Source organism: Rhinichthys klamathensis, unplaced genomic scaffold, assembly GCF_029890125.1.
Source record: "Rhinichthys klamathensis goyatoka isolate OS25496 unplaced genomic scaffold, OSU_Roscu_1.1 h1tg000378l_1, whole genome shotgun sequence".
Classification (NCBI taxonomy): Eukaryota; Metazoa; Chordata; class Actinopteri; order Cypriniformes; family Leuciscidae; genus Rhinichthys; species Rhinichthys klamathensis.
In genome coordinates, this window is record NW_026606885.1 from 155,954 (window position 1) to 181,460 (window position 25,507).

The window sequence follows — 25,507 nt, forward strand, 5'->3', positions numbered from 1 at the left end:
AACCTTGTTCCGGATCGGAGCAACTTTCAACCACCCGATCGACCTCCCAGACACCACAGGACTGGAATGGAAGGAAACCTTAATTCGCTGTCTGGAGAGCGTTGCGTCCCGGTCTGGAACTAAGCCAGAGCCCAGCCTTTCATCACCCCGATCGTCAACGCTTGAGGTTCTTCACGTCCTGCCTGACCAGCCTGATCTTCTGGTCACGCCTGACCAGCCTGATGTTCTCATCATGCCTGCCGAGCCAGAGACTGTTCACGTCATGTCCGCCCACCCGCCCGTCACTGAGAGTGAGTTTCTGGACTATAATTTAGAGTTAACCCCTCATTTGCCTGGTTATTTTATATTGGACTCACTGGTCCCACCAAGCCTCCCTCTCTCACCTCTTCTAAATGTCCTTGTCATTCCATCATCTGAGCCTTCTTCTCAGACCTCAGCCATATTGGCTGCCCTGTACGAGTTGTCTCCCACTAGTCCCGATGTTTCTCCGTTGACTCTTCTTGGTGACGTGGTTAGACCATGGGCCTACTGTGAGCCACCTCCCCCAGGGTATGGGGAGCCTGTGGCTCCACCTCCTGCTTCAGTTCATGTCATTCCACCTCGAACCGTCGCCCTGACTCCTCCACCTGCACTCCTCCCTTCCTCGATGTCTGCTGTGACCGTCGAGCAATCGGTTTTGCCGAGCTCCCTCAAACTGTCGACTTCACCGGAGTCTGACGTCACCTTCGCCACGGACCTGCGGGCCGTCAGATGCCCTCTGGCCCTCCACCCCTACGGCTCAGGCTAGCGCCGCCCTGCCTCAGACTCCGCCCTCGGTCGCTCCTACTCAACCTCAGCCCTCCGGACCCCTGCATCCACCTCGGGGGATCGTCACTGCGGCTCCGTCATGGTCAACTGTCTTCTGCATCACTCCTCTTCTTCAAATCTGTCTGTGCCATGGGCTCCACCACCCTCATCTCGTCGCCTTCGTTCATCCCCAAGGTGGCATTGAGGCCCTCACCACCATGGCTCCTCCCTCCAGCGCCACTGCCATGGTCCACTATCCTGGCTGTTGTCTGGGTCACCATCTGCCGCTTCCGGCTCAAGGCTCCGCCCTGGATCTCATCGCCATCATCAGCACCCTCGGTTTTTCTGTCCTGCCTCCTCCCAATCAGCCGTCCACCTCCAGAACCACCTCCAGTATCCTCTGCCTATTTCATCATCATCTCATCCTCAACGGCGCGAGGACACGCCTTCCGGGAGGGGGCATTCTGTCACCGTTCCGTGTATCACTACATGTCCCATCATCCACTCCGGCTCACACCTGCACTCACATTATCCACACCTGCCAGTGACCATCATTATCACAGCTGTCTGTCATTATCTAGTTCCTGCTTGTCTGTTGTTCTTTGTCCAGTCTCGTATGTGTTTGGTTGTGTCTGCACTAGTCTATTGTATAACCTTGTTGATCATTAAATTTATCTTGGAAACCTTCCATCCTCATCTTCGTGCCTTCATCGACAGAGCAACCGTTACACCGGTATTGTCTTGTATTGTTTATGTACGAGCTGTTACGCTATCCTGTGTTACTTATTTGGATTTAAAGACTCCAGAAAATCCCTTCTTCTGTTCATCATTTTCTTGAATGTGACAGTGTGGTCCTTTTTTGATATTTTGTTATTTGACATTTAATTCACACACATATTCTGGCTTGTATATGAATATTTTGAATTTATTTGGGGGTTTTTGGAACGTGATGATTCATGAATGTAAATAAACACAGACTATGAGAGGAAGTGAGTGTGTGTGTGGTTCAGGTATACAGTTTTCAGGTAATGTGATATTTTTAGTCCCCATGAATAAAACAGCTTATAAATCACACTAATGATGTTTTATTTGTAAAATGTAAAAATGCAGTTTTCTGTGATTGGTAGGTTTAGGGTTAGAGGATTGAATAAACAGTCTGTACAGTATAAAAATCATTAAATCTATGGAAAGTCCCCATAAAACATGAAACCTAACGTGTGTGTGGGGGGAGGGGGGTTTTGACAACATCGTGATGACCAAATGTCCCCAAAAGGATAGTAAACTTTGAAATGGCATTGTGTGCACCAACCAGTGATCCCCACAAGAAAGACACCTTCATTTGTTAAATCTAAAAATGCAGTATAGAATATTTCAGTAAGGGAGATAGGAAATATCATTAGCTCAAGATAAATCCAATTCAAGTCAATGGAAAGCCCCCGGCATGACAGAAGAACAATAATGTGTGTATGTGAAGCTATGTGAGTCGTGACTCTAGACTGTTTCAGGGAAAGCTTAGCAGATGCCGAACAACACCAGCGTGTGAGTATGTGTACATGAGCATCTCTGTCTGTGTTTTTGTGTATGAATGACAGTACAAATCATTTCTAAACTAATTATCTCTTATAAAAGCACTCTGGAGAAGATTCTAATAATAACATGCTTGTCCCTCACCAGTCCTTAACCTGCCTGTTACTGGATGAATTTAATGTTCTTTGACACAATCCGAGTTCTATGAGACAGCTGATCTGATTTAAGAATACTGATGGCTGATTTTCATCCTTCTCTTTTGATTTGCAGCTCTGCTTATGTTAATATTTCTGCCTCGAAGAGATAGAAATTATATTCTATGTTCTATGAACACATAGTAAGATGAAGATTCAGACGAAAATAGGCTGTAAAAAGAGACACTTGGCTCTTTTTGTAATGTCTCTTTCTGGTTTATCTCTTTCTCTTTGTATCTTAAAGAAACTTCTTATGCTCCTCATTAGGAAAGTATCAAACATTCCTCAGAATTAACTTTATTTACAATAAATATATATCATGAAAAAATTATATGATAAATATCACAAAGAAAATCATTCATGTCAACGAAAATGTCTGAAACTGTAATTAAAACACCATCCACAAATCTCATCTCACCTCAGTTTTTCTGATCCTACCATGCACCAGTAAATAAGGTGTCATGTGCACCGATTCAATGGCCATTACATTTGATTTACTAATATATAGAATATTTGCATCATAATGTTACCTGTGGTTCATTCCATAATTACATCCAGTAAAGAGTTCTTTAGATACATGCAAATAAATCCTTTTAGTATCACTGTTTCTGCCTCAGAGAGCTAACCTGTGTTATGTAAGCGCCATTTCCATCCTTCCACCCAGGTGAGTCAGAACATTTCACTCGTTGAATATCTCTCATCTCTGTTAGTGTTTTTTGTTTTGTTTTTTTGTTCTTTTAATAAGCTCTTTCTTTTGCATGTATTTAAATGTCAAATCTGATAGCTGGTCCATGGCTGTGTGTGAGTGAGTGTCAGTCTTACCTGTGTCAGAGTATGCAGGATACTGGGTTTGGCTTTCTCTGGATCAGTCTCGTCCCCTTTCTCAAGTTTCCCCTTCTTACAGCTCTTACAAAGCAGGGAGAGACCACACAGTGTCAACACTCCAGACACGGTACCCAGCGTAGCCCCCAACAGCGCTGTCGCAGACACGAGCATTCCCACCCAGAAACTGACACCCAAACACACCGAATGAAGTGCAGGGGAGAGAAGAGGAGAAAACAGGAGGAACAATCCACTCTTCAGTGATGTGCCTCCATGGTGAGAGAGGAGGAGAGAGGAGGAGAGTAGAGAGATACAAGAGACATAGGGTGGCACGTGTGATGCACTGTCTGAAACCAACTCAGCCAGGCAGAAGGAGCAAAAGGGAGAGAGAGGAGGAAAGAGAGGCAGACATAGACAGAAGGGAGGTAATCAAAGGGGAGGGGCTTAGATGTCTGGCAACCCCTTCTCAATAAGAAGTCTGTCACTGCAGCCCACCCCCTTCATCACCAAAGTGGCTGCACGTCAGCCTTTACGTCAGAGCTGCATGAACTCACCTTCACACACTGGGTGTGCTGTAGCAGAGCTTCATATTCACACTCAATATAGATAGATTCTTAAAATAATGAGGAATGAAGCGTGGGAGTGTTGTTATGTATAAGAAAGGCTGTTTTATTAACGCATTTGGCAGGCGCCTTAATCCAAATCAACCTGTACCTATTGCATTTTATCAGTTCATGCATTCCCTGGGAATCGAACCCATGACTTTGGCATTGACTGCTTATTCAATGTTCATATTTGATATCTAGGCATGTAGGCTATACATTTTTGTGATGCTGCTAGGTACCACCACAGGAGCTGCATGCACACTAGTTTTGGGAATACACTTTACTCTCTTGTGTGCAAATATGTGTGCTTATTGACACATTGGTTTGTTCTACACTTCTACATATTTTGTGACTTATAATAACAGAAAAAGCCGATGCTAAAAGCCTAAAGCTGATGCTTTAGGACAAATACTTTGGACAGATGCCTAAAGGTATTTGTCATTGTGAAACATCAATGAAAAAAGAAAGAAAGATGAGGAGAAAGACATTCTCTTATACAGACTAGGACTGTGTCTGTAATGTAGGCCTATGCCTACAAATAATTGAAAGCATGACATACTAATTGAACATTAATATAATTTCATGAGGCCACTCTTACTACTGCTTTTGAGAATATTTGTAAGACTTTTCCACTCTTGCCTAAAGATGGAGCTGTCTGTAATCGAAAAAATGCATGAAGCTGCAATGTTTGATCGCTTTGACCTTGAGCTCACCAGAGAGAAAATGGTACGGTGACGCCATCTTGAGGTGATATAAAAGATAAACGCCTCACTGCAGCCTAATACTGCAAATGCCATACCTGAATAAATGACAATAATTTTCTTCACATAAAACAACCCTTGCTATTAAAGGACACATATATTATTCTACAGCTTGATGTATTAGTCCTTTTAAAGAAGCGGTTCCGTTAAAAAATACGAGAACTTAATGATTTTCTAGATGTTCCGTTAACGCTTGTCAAGTGTGCATTCCGCCGATAGGCAGACGGAACACCTTATTAACCCTACGAGGCACCCCGCAGGGATACATGGTATCTGTTTCGACCTCACTCTGACCATCACTACGGTCTAATAGGATGATAACCTTCGTTCCGCCTTCTCTCGAGACCTTATGTAAACAAAGTAGTGCTGGGCAACGAGTAAAAAAATTAATCGCGACTAATCGCATGATTTTCTTGCGATTAATCGCGATTAATCGCATTGTTACGCGCAAAATTGAATAATGAATTCTAAAGTAGTGTATTGCGCACTTTTGATTTAAATGTACTGCTACAAAAGTGCAATAACATGTGGTTTGCAAAAACTTTAAACAAATAAGGTGCTTTTATACCAGCAGTATTCCCTTTACACAGTATCAATAAAATATTTCTTGTAAATCTCAACTTAAACATTAATGTAATCAAATCAAATATTTAAACAAAGCTATTTGCCACTGCCAGGGCTTTACCTTTTATCTAGCTTGTTAAAACGAGTCCAGTTTTTTTTTTTTTTCTGAACAGGTATCTTGTATCAGGGAGCAGCAGAAACAGTCTATGTAGTCAAAGGGTCATGATCACTACTATAAGTCGACCAACGTTACTTCTCTGATAGCAGCTTAGGTTTAGGTCATGGCATGCCATGTTTTCTCACGTAAGATTACATTAAACAGAGTGAGGTGAAGTGGTGGAGCACAGGTGCAGCGACAAGCGGTTGCGTTCCTGTGAAATTGTTGCGGTCATGCTCGCCTCACGCACGCGCCCGCGCGTTGCCGAAGTTGAATTGTCTAACTTTTTGTACACGACGCGCAGCACAAATCATTGGAAGAGAGGCTGATCCTCGGCTCGCTGTTTGTGAGTTTCCAGAATCTAAATAGTTATCAGGACATCAACAGGAGGGAATTCACATGGCAGAGCATCCCACCTAAACTAAACGCAGGCCTGTCAGGTAAAGTTATGTATAATTTTAATTTAAGTTAAAAAGGCTACAGCTGCGTAGCGCACAGAAGCCGTTGCCATGGTTACTATCCATGGAGCGCCTGTCATTCACTCGCGGAGCGCTGTCTCCCTTTCTGTTCACCTGAGAGAACCTGCCAAAGCCTCTCCACTGCTTGTTTGGGTGGGTTATTTGCTGGCTGACCAACATCCCACCCCTCCTGTGATCATGGTTTGACTGTAGGCCTATGTGTATTCAGAGCCAGTGAGCAACGGACTTTCAAAATAATGATAATAAAAAAAACTGCGTTAACGCGCGATAAAAAAATTGTCGCCATTAATTAATAAATGCGTTAACGCGATAATAACGCGTTAACTTGCCCAGCACTAAAACAAAGTAATGCCCATGACCCCGGAAGCGGAACGTCACGCACTATAAAAGGCGAGTTAAACTTCCGGCTCGTTCTCTTTACCTTTCTAGCCTATAGAGACCCGGTACAGGTGTAAGACTGGAAAACTGGTTATAGGGAACGACCACTTCTTGAGAAGACAAAGAACCCACTGCATAGTAGCATTTGGGCTCACTCTTGTGAAGGCCCCATCCGAGACTAGAGGTCTCACCTCTGAATCATCCTAATCTACATTTCTTCCCCTCATCCCCCACTCCTTCCCCGACAAAGAACCCACTGCATAGTAGCATTCGGGCTCGCTCTTGTGAAGGCCCCATCCGAGACTAGAGGTCTCACCTCTGAATCATCCTAATCTACATTTCTTCCCCTCATCCCCCACTCCTTCCCCTTCATGCAGATCACCTGAAACTCACATAAGAATATATGTGTGACGGGTCACTCCATCCTACTGTTGCTGCTACACATCACCACGGACAACCACTTGGATCAGGTTTCTTTATTGCTGGAACACAGTATGACAGTGTTGAATCTTGGGTTCAGCAAATAGATCTCGGGACAACAATCCATTATCGCTCTATCTCAGTGTGGGTAAATGCTATACAGATACAGGCATGTATTTGTACTGGTTACAAATGTATGTGATACTTCTAATGGAAAATAAACCAAATTAGATACCAAACATATTCACAACAAAAATGCATAACTTGTATGTCTATGAAATAAAATAAAACTGTGTGATCGTATAGTGGTTTTAGAATATTTAGGCTGAATTATAATCTCTACATACAACATACAGTACATTTCAGCAGTACAATAATGAAACTGCTTGATCCATTTACATTATATTGAAATAACAAAATAAAGAACATTATCATTGCAAACGCAGCACTCAAGCACATGTTTGGCTAATCTCAAGACTACCACGCTGGTCCGCTAAACTCGATTTGCACACAACAAATAACATGACGATAAAACCATTTACACAACATAAGATTATTACCTGGAACACAGTATGACAGTGTTGAATCTTGGGTTCAGCAAATAGATCTCGGGACAACAATCTAAATAGCATGTAAAGCAAGTGACAATTAGCACGCTAGTTCACATGAAAATATGCTTGGTTGCAAATCTCTAAAACATGGCTTTACAAGACACATAAATCATCAACTAAACTCAAAATAGTTAACTGAAATCATTATAAGTACATCGCGTGACAAAATACGAGACATATGTACTTAGAATTATAAGAAAACCTTGATTGTCCCAGACCTCCCAAATTGCGTGACTTACCCATTATCTCTCTATCTCAGTGTGGGTAAGTGCAACGCGATTCCCACCGTCACACTGAATCAAACTACCCCTAGATGGCGTAGTTGCATCACTTTTAATATAATTTAACTAGCAACTCTTTTTACTCCGTTACATATGTATGGTTTATTGTGAATGATTATTGTGTTTAGTATCATTTTAAAGGTCTCAGGGTGGCTGGTTCAGATGTCTCATTCCAAATAAGTAAAACAAAAGGTAATAAGGTTTTTTAGAAGTTTAGAGAAACTGGCACACAAAGAAAGGTGGACAAATGGCCTTTCTCCCCTACCCCCAAAATAAGGTGTAACCTGAATGCAAATTGCCATTGAAAAGAAGTTCTGGCTATTTAATGGAATGCAGCAAGGAGTCGTGGCTTTTTCTGTATTTCAGATAGCCCATGAGGTAGCTCATGTAGTTCTTAAATGTTGGGTTTGCATCTATTTCTCTAATCCTAAAACATTTGATGATTTGCATTGATTATCTTTCAATTGATTATGGAATTGTTATAATACATTTACCTGACATAATAAATTGTTATATTTGATTATTCTAACAGACTTTGACTTTGTTTTCATTGGAGTTAAAAGGAATAGTCAAACATTAACGTATATTTAAAGATGCACAGATATCATTGAAAAACACTTTCATTTTATGGAGTCAGATGAAACGAGTTAATACATAAGATAGAATGTATTGCATTTAATTAAAAATCCCTTTGCCATGATGGGAAAAGACGGAACACTGCGTGATACCTTCACCTCTAATCGATGCCGCCATTGGATCGAATTAGACGGACTTACACAGGTAAACCGAATTAATATTTTTATTCACCATTCAATTCATCAACCAAGTGGTGCAGGTGCCTCATGCCCCTGTGAATTGTGGTGTTTTATTTTTGCATTATCTGCAATCACTTATTTCTTGCTGTATGTGCTTGAATTGTGATTAGTTTATTATTGATATTTTAGTCTAGTTTCTACATACTAGCCATTCAATGTTTCAATGCAAGCACTCAATTCATGCTATACCCTATGTGCTTATGAATTGAGAATTATTTTATTGTACTATTCAGATATTCTGACTGAGGCTAGTTTCTAAACATACTAGCCATTCAATATTATGGGTTATTTCTTTTTTTTTTTCAGAGTATCCATCAATAACCTAGTGAATATACTTCATTACAAAAGTTTGGTGAGTATTATTGCCTTTGGAGCCCTATCACTGTTCGCAGCTGTTGGGGTTTGACATAGGCCTGCTAAATACGTTCGCGTACTAGTGCAGGCCTTTTTTGCTTTGAGTGGGCTTGATGTATCCTTCACTACTGTGCGCAGTCAGTGGGATTGTGTGTGGCATGGCCTCTCATTGTTGCCGATATTGCCAATCACCAATGGACCCTCGTGATGGGCATAGGAAATGCCCTTCATGCCTTGGGATGGCTCATTTAAGAGAGGATGTGGATAATCCCTGCAGTGCGGCTTGTGACCTGCCCAGAGGGGAATGACTTCACCGCGCTAATAGAGTACGCAGTTCTGTACTTGAGCGTGGTAGGGAGAGGGAACTCTCATCGGACAGGCATAGTCATAAGCGTTCTCGCAAGCACTCACGCAATGGCCATGAACCACACCGATCAAGCCATGAGAAGGTGGTGGAAGTGGCTAAACACCCAACTCCTGCTCCACTAGCGGAGGGTGGCAACACAGACACTCAACTACAGATCCTGGCTGCTATTCAAAGTTTAGCACAGAGGATAGACAGAGTTGAAGCCCGTCACTCATTTTCAACATCACTACCTCCTGGTCAGGAAGGCGTTCCTCCACCTGCACAGCAGGGTAATCCTGACACTGACACAGAAGATGCTGATGTATTATCTCTTCGTGCTCCCCACTCGCTAGTTGATAATGCGCAGCAAGCAGAAGGAGGGAGCCAAGGAGAGGAACCCCATTTAGATTCTGCCGAAGTGGATGGCGAATCAACAGGGAGGGATGATTTTCCAGCAAATACTCGTGTTGTATTTAGTGCAGCAAAAATTCTTTGTTTGCAGCCTTCTGTGCCTGACCCAGCTCCTATCGGGGGTGTCTGGGAAGGCATACCTCAGACTAATTCTCCATCTTGCATTCCAGTGGCAGATGATTATACCTCAATGTTGAGGACAACATGGAAGAAACCATCTCAGAAGCCTCAATTCAATGCAGGCTGCAGACGGTTGGCCAATGCCCGTTACCCAAAAGAAACTGGACTGGGGGACATGCCACCAGTAGAACAAGAAATAGCATCATGGACAACTCTGGGACCAGCTTATGCATCTGCTAACCCTCGCTGTCCCAAGAAGGAGTGTGCAAAAACTGACCGTCTGATCTCAAGATCCTTTAATGCCACTGCACGTGCAGCTCGTACAGGCAATGCTTTGGCTATCCTCTTATCAGCCTTACGGAAAACAGTAAGTGCGGATGACCAGGATTCTAGGAACCTTGTTGATTTTGCTCTGGCAGCCCACTCACAATTGACCCATGATGTGGGGGATGTCTTTGGCTGTTTTATGTCGTAGACAGATATGGCTGGCACAAACCTCTTTGCCAGAGACCATACGAAGCGAACTAATGAATTTGCCAGTAATTCCCGGTCACATTTTTAATTCAAATTCTCAGGAGGTGCTGGATAAGGCGGAGCGCTCCATTGCAACGAGAGAAGCTGTTCAGCGGGCTTGTCATAAACCAGCTCCAGTCTTCAGACCAAGGGCTTGAGAAACACAAAGGCCGCAACAACCTGCCTGGTCTAGACACATGAGTGGCAATCTTGTTAGTGTTCAAGGGCAGAGCTTTCGTGCCCAAAGACAAAATCCTGCCACTTATCCCCAGAGGAGATTTCAGTCCCGTGGGGGAGCCCAACAGAGAGGTTCACGAAAGGGTACAGGACGTGATGGCGGACCTGCATAGGGGTCAGGGGCTGGTTGTCGACTGTTCCTCTCAACTTTCACGGGCCAGTTGGGAAAGAGTGATCTCAGACCAGTGGGTTTTATCCACAATAACTCACAGGTATCGGCTACAGTTTCGCCCGTATTGATGGAAGAGGTGCAAGCTCTTTTACAAAAAGGAGCAATCACAAAGGTCGTGAGCTTAGAATTATAAGGTTCTATCTCCACTTTTGGTCGAAATTGAGTTTTTTACATAATCTTATCCATTTGGTGTTTATTAATGCCTGTGTGGTGTTATTTTTGTAAAAAAAAAAAAATTGTTAGTAGTTATTAATTAAATAAAAAGGTTCCATCTCACAAAACAGCAGGGATGTAAAAACTTTGATGCTCAATATCTCAGAACTAAACGGAGATAGAACCTTATAATTCTAAGCTCACGAGGTGCCCTTCAACGCACAGGAAACTGGGTTTTATTCAACCTATTACATAATTCCAAAAAAAGATGGGGGTCATCGTCCCATTCTAGATCTCAGGCACCTCAACCAGTACTTAAAAAATTTTCCATTCAAAATGATTCATACAAAAATGGTAATGCAATCCATGCGTGCAGGAGAATGGTTCAGGTCCCTGGATTTAAAGGACGCATATTTCCATGTTCCAATTTGTCCAGAGCACAGGCCTTTTCTCGCTTTGCTTTTCAAGAGCAGGTGATTAGGAACACAGAGGAGGTACTAGCTCACATTCAGTCCCTGGGGTTCACGGTGAACTGGAAGAAGAGCAGTCTCTCCAGCCTCAACAGCAGGTGAAATTTCTGGTGCTATATTTCAACTCCATAACAGTGGAAGCATGTCTCACTCCCCAGAGAATAGACAGCCTGGAGAAGGCATTGGGCCACTTCCAGAAGGGGAAGCTTGTGACAGCCCACAGGGTTCAGAAGCTGGTAGGACTGATGGCGGCAGCATCACTGGTGATTCCCTTAGGCCTACTGAGGACACGGCCGATACAGAGATGGTTCAATTCTTTTCGTCTTCATCCAAAAAAGGACAGAAGAACGAGGCTGTTGGTGACAAAGGCCTGCATGCGGGCCTTACTCCATTGGAGGGACAAGGACTTTCTCCGCAGGGGAACTCCACTGGGCAATCTTCCTCACAGAAGATCAGTGATAACAACAGACGCATTACTGACAGGTGGGGAGCCGTTTGGGAAGGCAGATCAGTAAGGGGCAAATGGGATCCCCCTTGGACATCAGAACACAAAAACTGCTCGAACATTTTTTCACCACAAGCATGTGCTAGTGAGAATGGACAGTACCTCAGCAGTTTACCACATAAATCACCAAGGAGGGATGAAATCACTACGTTGTCTCCAGGTGGCAACGAACTTGCTGACATGGACATGGCCACGGCTGTCCTCACTGAGAGCAATCCACATCCCGGGTGTGACAAACAGAGCAGCCGTCATTTTGTCCAGAACAGGGCCTCTCTCAGGGGAGTGGCGGTTGCACACAGAGGTAATAGCCCAAATTTGGACCCGATATGGGACAGCTCATGTAGATCTCTTTGCTTCCTGGGAGACGACCCATTGCCTGGGATGGTACTCCCTCACGGTACAAGAGGGCAGTTTAGGCCTGGATGCTCTGTCACAAGAGTGGCCGAGAGGCTTATTATATGCTTTTCCCCCCTTTCCTCTGATTTCCCAGGAGGCATGATAAATAATGTTTCTTTTTTTGTTATCATTATCAAAGTTAAGTCTGTTTGGAGTTACTGTATGGGGGTCAAATGACTTTTTTCACATTTTATGTGCTTGTTTTGTCAGTTTGACTTAAAGCCAACACGTTCATGGTTCTGGACATTCTGACTTTGTAGAAAGTAGTAGGCATGTATTAATCTTACTTTTCTTCAGCAAAAAAAAAAAAAGGGAAAAAATAGGCCTATACTTGCACTGTCATATTTTGCTCATGCTGTTATTTCCCGCATTTTGTAGTGACATTAGGGTAAGAAAAAAATGATTATTCACAGTACTGACATTGAGTGATGTCTCAAGGTAAACTGCCAGCAGAAATCTCGTTCCAGGGCCGGGGTCCTTAGGGAAGATCCTTATAGGCCCTCCTGGCCTCTGGGCCCCCTGTACAAAGTCCCCCTTCTCAATCTATGTATTTTATGTTAAAAATTGAAAAACATGAAAAATCTAACCAGTCTTCAGGATTACTTATAAAATTACATGTTGTAGTATCATCAATTAGCCTACATTATATGATTTATTAGGGATGGAGGCATGGAGCTAAACCCTGCAGGAGAGGTTGAAGACGAGTCAGTTAAGCAGTGTAAAAATACAAGAAAATGTGTATGCCTCAATAGGACACTTAGACATATCATACATGCAGTGTATTTTTTTTTTTTTTTTTTTTTTGCATCAAATAAATGATACAAATATTGATGTCTTTGACTTGTTTATACCCATAGAGAAATGTATTCTGTGAGATACAAGGCATAAAATCAAAGTATATCAAATATCTCAAAAATTCCTTTGGATATGTTTTAGACTTGTTTTAGTTCAGATGATATAAAAAGTGACATGAATTTTTTTTTTTTTTTTTTTGCTGATCATTTTCGACTCTTGCCTGTTTAAGGGTTAAATGCTACTCTGGTAATGTTTCACATTAACCTACTATTCAGCACAACGCAGCTATTGCACATCCAGCGAGCAGTGTAGTCATGTTCCCTGAGCCGATTCTTTTTAGGGAATGACTTATGAATCAGTCAGAGCTGTAAAGGAATTCTCAGCAGTTTATTGCTTTCATTATGTCGAGCTCTAAATTAAAGTGTTAACTGTTTTTTCTTATGACTTTGTATTCTTTAAATATAACCTACAGATGATTAGATTTGTTGAAATCTGTGATATAGGCATATTATAAATAAGACTAATGAATAAATTATATGTTTTGTATTAGTATTTTTTAGGGCCAAATAAGTGCATTTATGCCGACTAAAAAGCCACATCTGTAAATACATTGTGTTAAATTTATTACTGTTTTTTTTATATATAGCCTACAGATAGGCTATTTGTTGTGTTGATCTCAATATAATTGCATTTTTTGTTTCAAATATTTTTTCCACAAAAGAATAAAAAGGAAATAAAACTTAAGGAACCGGGATTGTAGAGAAATCGAAAACAGAATCTTTAAATAGCCTACCTTACTAGAACATACATTTTCACTTGGCGACATGTGCGCAATATTTGATAACAGACCAGCGTGCGGACACGCCTTCTTGTCATCGCAGTGAAGGGGGCGGGGCATCGAGTCTGCATTCGCTACCAAGATGGCAACGTCCATAGCGCTCAGCCTGGATAACTTACCGTCTGATCCCTTATTGCTGGTGCTGTCATTTCTGGACTTCCGAGATCTGACCAGGTAGACATTTTTCTTGAACCATGCCGTTAGTCCGTGCAATTGCAAAGATGTTTTAGGCATGTTTATTCTTTGAATGAGCTTGAAAAATAATATCCGCTCCACAGTTAGCTGGCAATGCTAACAGGATAGCTTATGATATTACTCAAGCAAGTTCTTTTGATAGACAGTCACGATTTTACCACGATAATATCCGTTTTCAATCATTATTTAAAAAAGACACTAAACTGTGTGAGCTGTTATACCCGATCATCTCATGCATCTTATGTTTGAAGATAGAGGTGCATGACTTCATGTGTAAGTTGACAGTATAGTGCAATAAGTGGAGACAGGCAACACAAAAGCATTATTTCTGCTGCAATCGCACGCTGATGGTAGCTGGTCGTGTTTTGTGGATCGTAAGTTGAGTTGTGCTTTGATGATAAATATTTTGGTCTGGGAAATGAGCAGGGAGGATCACGTGACGCTGGTCAGCTGGAAGTTTGCGTAACACCGCCGGTGCAACTAAGTTTTCCTCACTGTTTATAGAAGCTGCTGTAAATACAGAAACTTTACGTACGCCTTTTAACACTGTTCTGAGTAACTGAGTAATCCACCATAGCTTCATGTTATGTAAAGTTTGCATCCGCAAGAGGCTGAATGTTAAGGGGTGATTATTCAGTGTTTCAGAAATTTTTCTGTTACTTTACGGTGGTGGTAATGGTAGTAATAATAATAATAGGCTACTCAATCATCATCAATAGTCATCAAGTTTGAAAAGATACATCATAACATTTACATTTATTCATTTGGTAGATACTTTAATTGTGACTTACATTGCACTCAAGGTCTCCTGACAATATATATATATATATATATATATATATATATATATATATATATATATATATTTTTCACCTGGCACGTTTTTACACAAAAAATTGTTTAAATCTCTCTTTACTCTATATTATCACCAAATATTGGATTCAATCAAGCTCGTCAACTTGTTTTCTTTTAAAAGTAGGACAGGTTTTGTGTTTCTTTTTTAAACTGATTGATCATAGGCCGCATTGATCTGAGCCTCATTGATCTGAGCTTATATTGGTCAAAACTGACCATCATCCATTGAAAATGAATAGGGGAGATTGAAAATAAGAGAAACATTCAGTGTTCAGGAGCATGTTGTTCATTATGTTCACATATGTACATGTGTGCTTGCAGAGAGAAAGGCCTCAGACCTTTGCATGTTTGGATACACGTGCACACATGTGCACAAGCAAAGTATTTTGAGTATTTCAGGCTTTCTTATTTACAGAGATGAAATTTATCCTCAGATCAATGAGGCCTACGATCAAGGAGTTTCAAAAATCAATACAAAACCTGCCCTATTTGAAAGAAAACAAGTTGACAAAAAGATTGAATCCAATATTTGGTGATAATATAGCATAACAAGAAATTTATAAGCTATTTTTTTGTATCCCGGTCATTTTTGACAGGGGAACAAGTGTGGCGTTGTTCCATTTTGTACAAAATAAAAGCATTTCAAAGCAAACTTCCTGGTTAAACATTCAAGCACACTAGTGTGATAAACAGTGCAAATTATTTCCATATTTTGTTGACTATTGACAAATTTATCAACAAATAATGCTTTTTTCACTCAAAAACTGAGGTGCATAAGTTCAGATCAATGAGGCCTACGATCAATTCAAAGGAAATATCGAACCTGTCCTAATTGAAAGAAGTTAGGGAAAATATTGAATCGAGTATTTGGTGATAATATAGCATAACGATTTACACGCAATTTTTGAAAGGCCGGCCATTTATGACTGGGAACATCAAAGGTGTTCCCGGTCAAACACAGCAAAACAAAAGGGTCAAAAGATGAAGCATAGTCTGAACTGAATATGTTTCAATTTTTTCAAGATTTCAAGTAGTTGAAAGTTCCTGTTGTACCGAATCTGGTGTGTTCTTTTCTCAGCTGCAGTTTTGTAAGTCGTCGACTCAGTGAGCTGACAGGTCATAACCCCCTATGGAAGAGACTTTGTCAGAAGCACTGGCTCCTTACTGAGTAAGCGGACTCAAAATGCCCTCAGAATAATTTGACTAATTTATGACACATGCATTTTTTTCATCTTTTTGTTGCATTTTTTTTTACCGATTTTTTGTAATTAAAATATGGTGTTGACTTTTTCAGGGCAGACAAAACCCACAGAGGCCTGTCCTGGAAGGAGCTGTTTCGGGAGTATTATGCTGATCTGGGCCGTTACATTGACTATTACAGCACTCTTAAGAAAGCTTGGGATTGCCTGAAAAGCTACCTGAATCAGAAATGTCCTCGAATGATAGCTTCACTTAAAGGTCTGTCCACACTGTTACTAATCCAAACATATTTTGAAAAACTATGGGTGTTAATTTTGTTTTCCTTTTTCTGAGAAGAGGGAGTAAAGGAGGAAGAGCTGGAGGTCATTGAGGCTCAGATTGGCTGCAAACTCCCTAATGACTACCGTTGCTCCTATAGGATACACAATGGACAAAAACTGGTGGTCCCTGGGTAAGACTTCTGAGAAATATCCTTGATAATTTCAAAAAACTATTTAAAAGTTTTTCATTTACTTTTCAACTCTTAAAAGATGATTAGAATTTATTTAAATGCTCATTTATAGCATTTATACACGCAAGCAGACAAACTTCTCTTCCTCTTCTACTCCTCTCCACAGGCTGATGGGCAGCATGGCTTTGTCCAATCACTACCGCTCAGAAGACCTGTTGGACATTGAGACAGCGGCAGGGGGATTTCAGCAGAGGAAGGGGATGCGGCAGTGTCTTCCACTCACGTTTTGCTTCCATACTGGCCTTAGCCAGTACATGGCCCTGGAAAGCACAGAGGGACGAACACGCAGTGAGATCTTCTATCAGTGCCCGGTTAGATCACTATCAGACCACAACAAACTACCATGCATAAACACACACTCATGCAAGGCTAGTGAACCATTCTGAAAGTGCAACTGTGATGCAGATAATCTTTTAAGAAGGGAGCCAGTGGTTATACAGTAGCTAAAGACCAGATGGTAAATGTTAAGAGCCTCCCAACTGCTTCGTGACTCGTGACTGATAGGAGCTGAAGCAGTTCACCACTTCAGATACGATTCTGCTTGTGCATGTGGAGGTCTCCGCTAGATAAGAGAAGAATTTTTCTTGCATCGTTGCACTTTGACCAGTGAGGGGTGCTCTTGTCGTCTTGTCTAATGCAGCCCTTCTTGCTCATTCTGTTTTATGCTTTTTCTTCACAGGATCAATTGGCACAAGATCCCTCTGCGATTGACATGTTCATTACAGGTAACCAAGAACAAAAGGCTGCAATAATGCATTTCCGTTTTATGGACCGATTCAGATTATATTAACTCTTCTCTCTCCTCTGTTCTTTTTATCAGGTTCTGACTTTACTGAGTGGTTTACCTCCTATGTTGACAATGTTGTAACAGGAGAATACCCCATCATTCGAGACCAGATCTTCAGGTGGTCCACCTTTTGTTATCTTACACTTAGTAAAGAAATCACAAAAGCCTATTATAATACCTCTTTAAATTTTACCCCCTTTATGTTTGTTCAGATATGTTCATGACAAACGCTGTGTGGCAACCACTGGTGACATCACCGTATCAGTCTCTACCTCCTTCCTGCCAGAGCTCAGTTCAGTCCATCCGCCACACTTTTTCTTCACCTATAGAATCAGGTATTACATAAATGCACACACATGTTAATTTGGCTTTGGTAATCTAAATCAGGCTATTTGTATTTATGTTGATTAAAAAAATCGTACAAAAACTATACAAATAAATGCAGAAAAATGACTATTTTCAGAATCTTTTCAGAATTTCATCAATAAACTGTGACTCTTTTACAAAACAATTAATCTATCTCTAAATATAGTTACATTTTTACAGCAAAAGCAAATGCTATCATTTTGCCACTGGACTACATAAAGACAATGAAACAGAGAAATATTCTCATAATTACAGATTTGAAGTCATGTCCCCAAGCAATTTCATCCCTTAAAAATGATCACCCTGCTCTTGTAATGTTTTTTTATAAACTGCTTGAACTAGAGGGTCATCAATTTAATATCTGGTTTTGTTGGGTACCTGGACACTGTGGAATCAAAGGAAATTAGGAAGCAGACTCTGTCAAAATTTGCACAGTATCTCCTATGGATCTAAAATCAATAATTCATTTCTATATTAATAACAAATGGCAAACAGAATGTGATTTATATACTATGAACAAACTTCATGAATTCAGCCCCACTGTTGGAAGAAATTTCTATCAAATCTCAGTCCGATGGGACCAGATTGTTTATACCCGTTGCAGAATAGGCAATTCCAGGATGAGTTTTTAATACTAGGAGAAGATCTACCAACATGTTAAAACTTGTTATCATTGAAGCATGTTTTATTAGATTGTGCTGGTTTTAACCCTGTGAGAGAACTTTTTTAGAATTTATTAGAGAACTTCTTTTGAATAAATTGTAAACACCTGATATAGTTTTACCATCAATTTATCTCACCATGAAAATAGCCCCAGAAGCTGGCATGGCGTTAAAAACAAACAAACAAACAAACAAAACAATTTAGGTCAAATGCTCTGAAAAAACATATAATCCTCTGACGTGATCCTGCCTGCCATTAAAAATAAATGTGGTCGTTCCTCTGAAGTCTGTACAGAGACGCAAACAAGCTGTTTAAACAGGATGCTTCAAAGTGAATGTTCATTTGTCTTGATGTCAGCAGACTTGAGCGCACCAGGAAATAAACAGTGCATCTGTATACTGTATCCAGTGTAGACAGCATCAGTGATTATGATGGATTCTATTTGCTTTTGATGTGACTTAACATTCGTGTCCGATGTAGACAGGTGTCAGATTTGTTCAAATGGCGTAAGTAACTCATTAAACTAATTAGTTCAAAATGCAGTGAAGCCATTCGATGTTTTTGCTCTGAGACTCAAAACAGTTCATTTGAAATTTTTTGTTGATGATATAAATAAAAAAAGGACCATATTGTCGGCATTGACAGTAAAATTACTAAAATGTAACTCACAATATTAACTTAGGGTTTATTTAACTGTTTTTTAAGTCAATATGACATTTGCAATCATGATGATATTCAGGAATAAATATAAGATAAATATAAGTACATTTGGTGTACAACCCCAAATCAAGAAAAGTTGGGACATTTTGTAAAATGCAATAAAATCAAGAATCTGTGATTTTGTTCATTTTCTTTCAACTTTATTTAACTGAACAAAGTACAAAGAAAAGATTTCCAATGTGTTCACTGAACAACTTAATTGTATTTTTTGTAAATAAAAACACATTCTGATTTTGATGGCTGCAACACCCTACAAAAAGTTGTGACAGAGCCAAAATAAAAGTGAAAAGATTATAGAAAAAGTTAAACTCTTTTGAAACAGCCACACATAATATTGTGAAAAGATTCAGGGAATCCAGAGAAATCTTTGTACATGTTGGGCAAGGCAGGAAACCTCTGTTGAATGTGCATGACCTTCGAGCCCTCAGATGGCACTGCATGAGAAACCATCTTGCTACTGTGTTAAATACAGCCACATGTGCTCAGGAGTACTTTAGAAAACCATTGTCTGCTGCTGCATCAAGGAATGCCACTTGAATCTCTGGTACACAAGGAGAAAGCTATACATCAGTTCTATGCAGAGATGCCACCAATTTCTTTGGGCCCAAGCTCATATCAGAGTCCACATTTCAGCTTGTTTTTTGGAAAAACGGACCTTGAGTTCTCAGTCCCAACGACGAAAGGGACCATCCAGACTTTCATCAGCGACAGGTGCAAAGGCAAACATGTCATGGTATGGGGGTGCATCAGTGCGAATAGCATGAGTGACTTGCATTTGTGTGAAGGTACCAGTGACGTGGAGGCGTAGATTGGGATTGTACATTTAATTGAGACATTTAATGGCATCAAGATGACTTTCCTGGGAAGCAAGACAATGCCAGGCCTCATTCTGTATGTGCTGCAACAGAGTGGTTTTGTGAACACTCTACACCGTAGAGTGGATGTGCTTGACTGACCTGTCTGCAGTCCAGATCTGTCTCCTACTGAAAATGTATGGCCCATCATGAAAAGGAGAATCAGACAACAATGACCATGAACTGTTGAGCAGGTGAGATTGGGGGAAAAATCCACTTTCAAAACTGCAAAACACATTGGTTCCCTCAATTCCCAAATTAATAAAAAGTGCAATTAAAAAGAAAGGTTATGTGACACAGTGGTAAACATGTCTGTCCCAATTTTTTGGAGTGTTCACAGCCATTTAAAAAAAATTGTTTTACAAAATACAATTAAGTTGGTCTTTTAAGACAAAAACCCTTGCAGGGAAATGGCCCTGTATATCTTACATTTAGGCAGCATTCTACTCGCTTTAAATATCATGTAATGAGATCACTTTCAGTTTCAAGGCATGTTTTCGTTTGGATTTTGCAAAGCATGTGACATATGGCAACTTTCGTTTTGTTAAAACGCTAATTATGATATTATCATACACGATTCATATTGCACACCCCTACTGCTACGCCTCATCTATTTCTTCTCCCAGTGCTGTTGTCTAACCAAAAAGTAGAGATGTCAGTGTGGAATTTGTAAATAAAGATCAAGTTGCTGAAATTATCAAGCTGCTTTCTGCTGTAACTTGCTGTAATGCAACGCAGCTGTACTAAGACTTGACATAGGATGATACAATGAGCTGAACCTATGACCTCTGAGCTGTGCCATGCAACAGGATTGAGATGGCAAAGTCGGCCCTGCCAGAGAATGCATGCCAGCTAGACAGTCGGTACTGGAAGATCACGAATGCAAACGGAAATGTGGAGGAGGTCCGAGGCCCTGGCGTCGTGGGTAAGAGAGTCCATCCCTGTAACTAGTAAACTAGAACAGTTCGCACTGGTAACAGATGTTGAATTATCACAGTGAGACATTCTGACAGTATCTTTCTGACCATATAATTCATAGTGTGATATTTGCGCTACTTTTTAAAGAATGTCCTGCATCTCTTGTTTTTTGCGTGTGATTTACGTGCAGGCGAGTTTCCAGTGATGACACCCGGTAAAGTTCACGAGTACGCCAGCTGTACCACGTTTTCCACCACTTCCGAGTACATGGAAGGCCACTACACATTCCACCGGCTCAAGAACAAAGAGCAAGTGTTTGACGTATCAATCCCACGATTCCACATGGTGTGCCCACCATTCCGTGAGTCAATGGTGCGGTCGGTAAGACGCTATTTATGTCTTTCTGTTTTATCCAAGAAAAATTTATATCTGTACATAATGTCTGTACATTTGCCATTTTAGATCTCGATCTTTGCCATTTTTCTCTCTCATTTAGAGCTCAGTCAGTGAGGTTTCTGCTCCTTATGATGATGACAACTCATCAGACACAGATGACTATGAGGAGGGAGAAATGCGTGGCATGAACATGGCTGACCCAGGAGGGCGCTGCCGTCGCCACATCTGATACACTTTTTCAAGCCCCCGGCCAACACCCGCCCACAGATACTGATGCACAGACACTCTCGCACAAACAGGAGAGCAGGACAAACGGAGCCTTTAGGCATCCATTGTTTATTGTGATCGCCTTTGTGCCTGTCACCTCTTTTTCCAGTTTGTGAGGGCATCTGTCTGGTTGTGGCGTGGTTGTGTCTGTGCGCGCCTGTGGACGTGTGAGATCATTGTATGCGTGTTTGAGTCTGCAAGTGTGTTTTGTGATTGAGTGGGAGTGAGGGAGTTTATTGAATTTGTGTGAGATTCTGTGAGATTGGTTCTTCTTGCCTAGGATTCACAGTGACCTTCCACTTACATTAAGGGATAGTTAAGTAAAAAAAAAAATTTACTCACCCTTATGTCGTCCCAAACCTGTATGTCTTTCTGTCTCCTGTCAAACAAAAGAATATATATATATATATTTTGTCCATGCAATGAAAGTCAATGGGGTCCTGTGTTGTTTTGAACCCCACTGGCTTTTATTGTATGGATAAAAACAGTTCTTCAAAATATTTTCTTTCATTTTCCACAAAAGTAAGTTAGGTATACAGGTTTGGAAGGACATGAGGTTGTGTAAATAATGACAGAATTTTCATTATTTTTGAGCAATCCCTTTTAAGACCTTACAATTGCATTAAGAGCATGAGTAGAAAGTATGACACTACTGTTAGCATAAAAGTACACACACACACTGAATTGGGAATATATATTGCATTCTTCACAGAAAGGCAAAATGGAATCAATCCCATTAATTTCCTTCACAAGGCCTCAGGTATTGTGTAGCGTGTATGTGCTTGTGTATATATGTTTCTGCTTGTGTCGTCTGTACAGAGGGTTTTGGGGGCAGACTGAGTTGTAAAGTGAAACTGATTTATTCAAAGATGAGTAAAAAGCACATAGACCCAAACCAGCCAGTTCACGCAAACATCAGCTAACCTGCGCAGTCATTACTTTCTCTAGTGCTCTGTGTTGGTTAGCTGTTCTGAGGTGCTGATGTCCTGTTCTCAGAAACGTACGGCTGCATGTAAACAGAAGGTCAGTTAGAGCACATTGGTGTAAAGGAGACTTGTTTTAGATCATCTTAAGGGCTGGAGGTTACACAGACTTCTCTTAAGATAAGAGAATTTTATAAGTTTATGGCATTATTATGAACCTTTTCCCTTAAAATCCTGTGTAAGAGGTAAATTATCAGAAAAATGTCTTTGTTGTAATTCACAGCTCAGTTTTTCAGACTGAAATATTGGCAGACTAAAGAATTTCTCAGCTTTTTTCTCCCTTCCTGATAATGGCAATGTAAGTTAATCTTGCCTAAAGATATGTATGATTTTGATTTTCATTTTTTATGACTGCAATTTTACGTTATCATCTTTGTAAAATAATGCTGTGCAGTGGGATTTTTCAACAGTTTGCCATTATGTTCTCTGGTTAGCCCTATCGAACCTCTCAGATTGGTAAATAACTTGTTTTTTTTATTTTGTATGAGGTTTTTTTTATTTGGTGTAAATAAAAAAAGTAATGGTGTATCAATAGCGCGTTTCATTATCACATTATTTGTTAACATTCGCCTTGTGATCAGGATACTTTCTACTATCTAAATACAAATACGCCGTTGATCAGAATATTCATCTCAAGCCAGCCACAGTACTATTGTCTCATGCTCTGGAAAACCTCTGTTTGAAAACACTTATTGTTCTCACAACACAAAACGTAGAGTCATTTCTCTCACTCTGACCCTAACCCAAACCCTCCCTGTTAGTGTCAGTTGTCATGGCAACATGTTGAAGAGCCCTTGTTGTATTCAGACTGATGTTTCTTTGTTAAGCCTTTTTTTGGCCCATATCTCCCACTCATTCATTCTGAACTATTCTGAAAGGAAGAAATTGTGACATTTCTGTAACTTATCTCAAGTACTTTCACAAACAATAGTTTTGCTTAAAGGGATACTCCACCCAAAAATGAAAATTCTGTCATCATTTACTCACCCTCAAGTTGTTCCAAACCTGTATGAGTTTCTTTCTTCTGCTGAACACAAAGGAAGATATTTTGAAGTACGATTGGAACTTTGGCACCATTGACTTCCATAGTATTTTTTTTTTCTACTATGGAAGTCAATGGTGCCAAAGTTCCAATCGTTCTTCAAAATATCTTCCTTTGTGTTCAGCAGAAGAAAGAAACTCATACAGGTTTGCAACAACTTGAGGGTGAGTAAATGATGACAGAATTTTCATTTGTGAACTATCCCTTTAAAGGGATACTCCACCAGTATTTCTTATTAAACTATGTTATTCCCTTAACTAAGACGAGTTGATACATACCTCTCTCGTCTCAGTGCGTGCACTATATCGCTCTGTATTGCCGCAAAACTATGTTAGCACTTAGCTTAGCCCATGCATTAAATATGGGCCAAGCAGAGAAGCGACCAAACACTTCCACGTTTTCCCTATGTAAACACAGTTACTCGAGTAGTGTAACTTGACCTGGGCTGGTGACACAAAATAAACCGTTGCGCTTTTCTAAGCGTTTAAAATTGATGACTATATTGTATGGCGGAATACCATAACAAGTGCTTTTGAGCACTTCGACTTGGCGCAATAATATCTTCACTCGTGAAAAGTCCTCTTACCGGCTCCCGCTTCCTCTCCCCCTCCCTCTGACATTTCCGTCAATACAACCAACGTGACTTTTACTACCTGTGCTATTAGCAAACTGCAGATCATTTGCAATGGCGGACTTTGTAGATGATTATGACTTCTTTGTAGAAGACCCAGAGCCATATCTGTTTGAACCCGAGTACACGGAGGAGGAATTAGCTCTTATCGACCGTGAGAGGCAAGAAAGATAATGATCCAGAACAGACCGGAGCTGGCGAAAGACCACGGGCAAACAGCAATTGGTGGTGCAAGTGTGACTGTTGCGAACAGATGCCGACCGAAATTGAGAGCCTGTGCTGTTTAGAATGCTAACTAAGCTAACTAGCTTCCAACAACCTGTTACTTCGTCAACTCCGCTCGAACTACTACTACCGGCGCATGTCACGTTGGTTGTATTGACGGAAATGTCAGAGGGAGGGGGAGAGGAAGCGGGAGCCGGTAAGAGGACTTTTCACGAGTGAAGATATTATTGCGCCAAGTCGAAGTGCTCAAAAGCACTTGTTATGGTATTCCGCCATACAATATAGTCATCAATTTTAAACGCTTAGAAAAGCGCAACGGTTTATTTTGTGTCACCAGCCCAGGTCAAGTTACACTACTCGAGTAACTGTGTTTACATAGGGAAAACGTGGAAGTGTTTGGTCGCTTCTCTGCTTGGCCCATATTTAATGCATGGGCTAAGCTAAGTGCTAACATAGTTTTGCGGCAATACAGAGCGATATAGTGCACGCACTGAGACGAGAGAGGTATGTATCAACTCGTCTTAGTTAAGGGAATAACATAGTTTAATAAGAAAAACTGGTGGAGTATCCCTTTAAGACCTTACAACTGAAAGAAAATGCAAAATGTCTATTTTGACAGCCTCACATTTTTCATCGATTCTTGTGCCACAGCAGAACGAAACCTTATGTGACCCCATGTCCAGTAATGACCCATTCAGTCTTCTGAAGCATGACCTAGACGTGTGGTCAAGGGGTTGTGGAAGAATTAGTTTATATATTGCATAATTATATTATAAAAGATTGCTTATACATAAGAACATTTTATGCTGATTCAGCATTTTATAAGAAAGGAAAGTAATGTTTAGGAAGAATAAACAAAAAAAGTGAACCAATGAGAAAGACATTCTTTGTGTCTTGTTTATGCAAGTAAGAATATAAACATTGTGCAAGTATGTTGAACGGCAAGATTTTGGCTCCTTAAACGATTAAACTAAGGGATGGATAATTTCATTGTACAAGAGTGAAAAAGATTAACATTCAGCTTTTGACTACAGGAATTGAACAGTTAAAGAAATCACAATGTTGTACTATCAATATTATGTTTCAGGGTGACTGTCACTGCTGCTAATGTATAGTACATTACTTTGTGATTAACCAATTATTTATTAATTCTTATAGCGATGTTATTTCTTTTTAAACCCATA

General features: G+C 40.6%; 2 protein-coding genes across 6 annotated transcripts in view; one reads left to right on the forward strand and one right to left on the reverse strand.

The window, feature by feature from the left end:
* Positions 1 to 4,093, reverse strand: part of syt13 (synaptotagmin XIII) — a 33,589-nt gene extending 29,496 nt beyond the window's left edge. Inside the window, exon 1 of one of the 3 annotated variants that reach the window (XM_056233824.1) lies at positions 3,330 to 4,093. In XM_056233824.1, coding sequence (XP_056089799.1) covers positions 3,330 to 3,503 — 174 coding nt within the window. In that variant the 5' untranslated portion in view covers positions 3,504 to 4,093. The remainder of the gene's footprint in view (positions 1 to 3,329) is intronic. The other 2 variants (XM_056233825.1, XM_056233823.1) reach the window with 2 other exon arrangements.
* A 9,663-nt stretch (positions 4,094 to 13,756) lies between these two features.
* On the forward strand, positions 13,757 to 22,957 carry fbxo3 (F-box protein 3). Of its 3 annotated transcripts, none has more exons than XM_056233819.1 (11): positions 13,757 to 13,884; positions 15,839 to 15,928; positions 16,055 to 16,218; positions 16,297 to 16,411; positions 16,578 to 16,782; positions 17,151 to 17,196; positions 17,292 to 17,376; positions 17,471 to 17,593; positions 20,671 to 20,786; positions 20,970 to 21,160; positions 21,276 to 22,957. In XM_056233819.1, exons 1-11 carry the CDS (start codon positions 13,793 to 13,795, stop codon positions 21,402 to 21,404), a joined length of 1,356 nt encoding a protein of 451 aa, XP_056089794.1. In that variant the 5' UTR covers positions 13,757 to 13,792; the 3' UTR covers positions 21,405 to 22,957. The 3 variants fall into 3 exon arrangements, with proteins under 3 accessions (XP_056089794.1, XP_056089795.1, XP_056089796.1); XM_056233820.1 differs by having other exon boundaries at positions 20,970 to 21,151; XM_056233821.1 differs by having other exon boundaries at positions 20,970 to 21,140; positions 21,276 to 21,404.
* Positions 22,958 to 25,507: the final 2,550 nt, after the last annotated feature.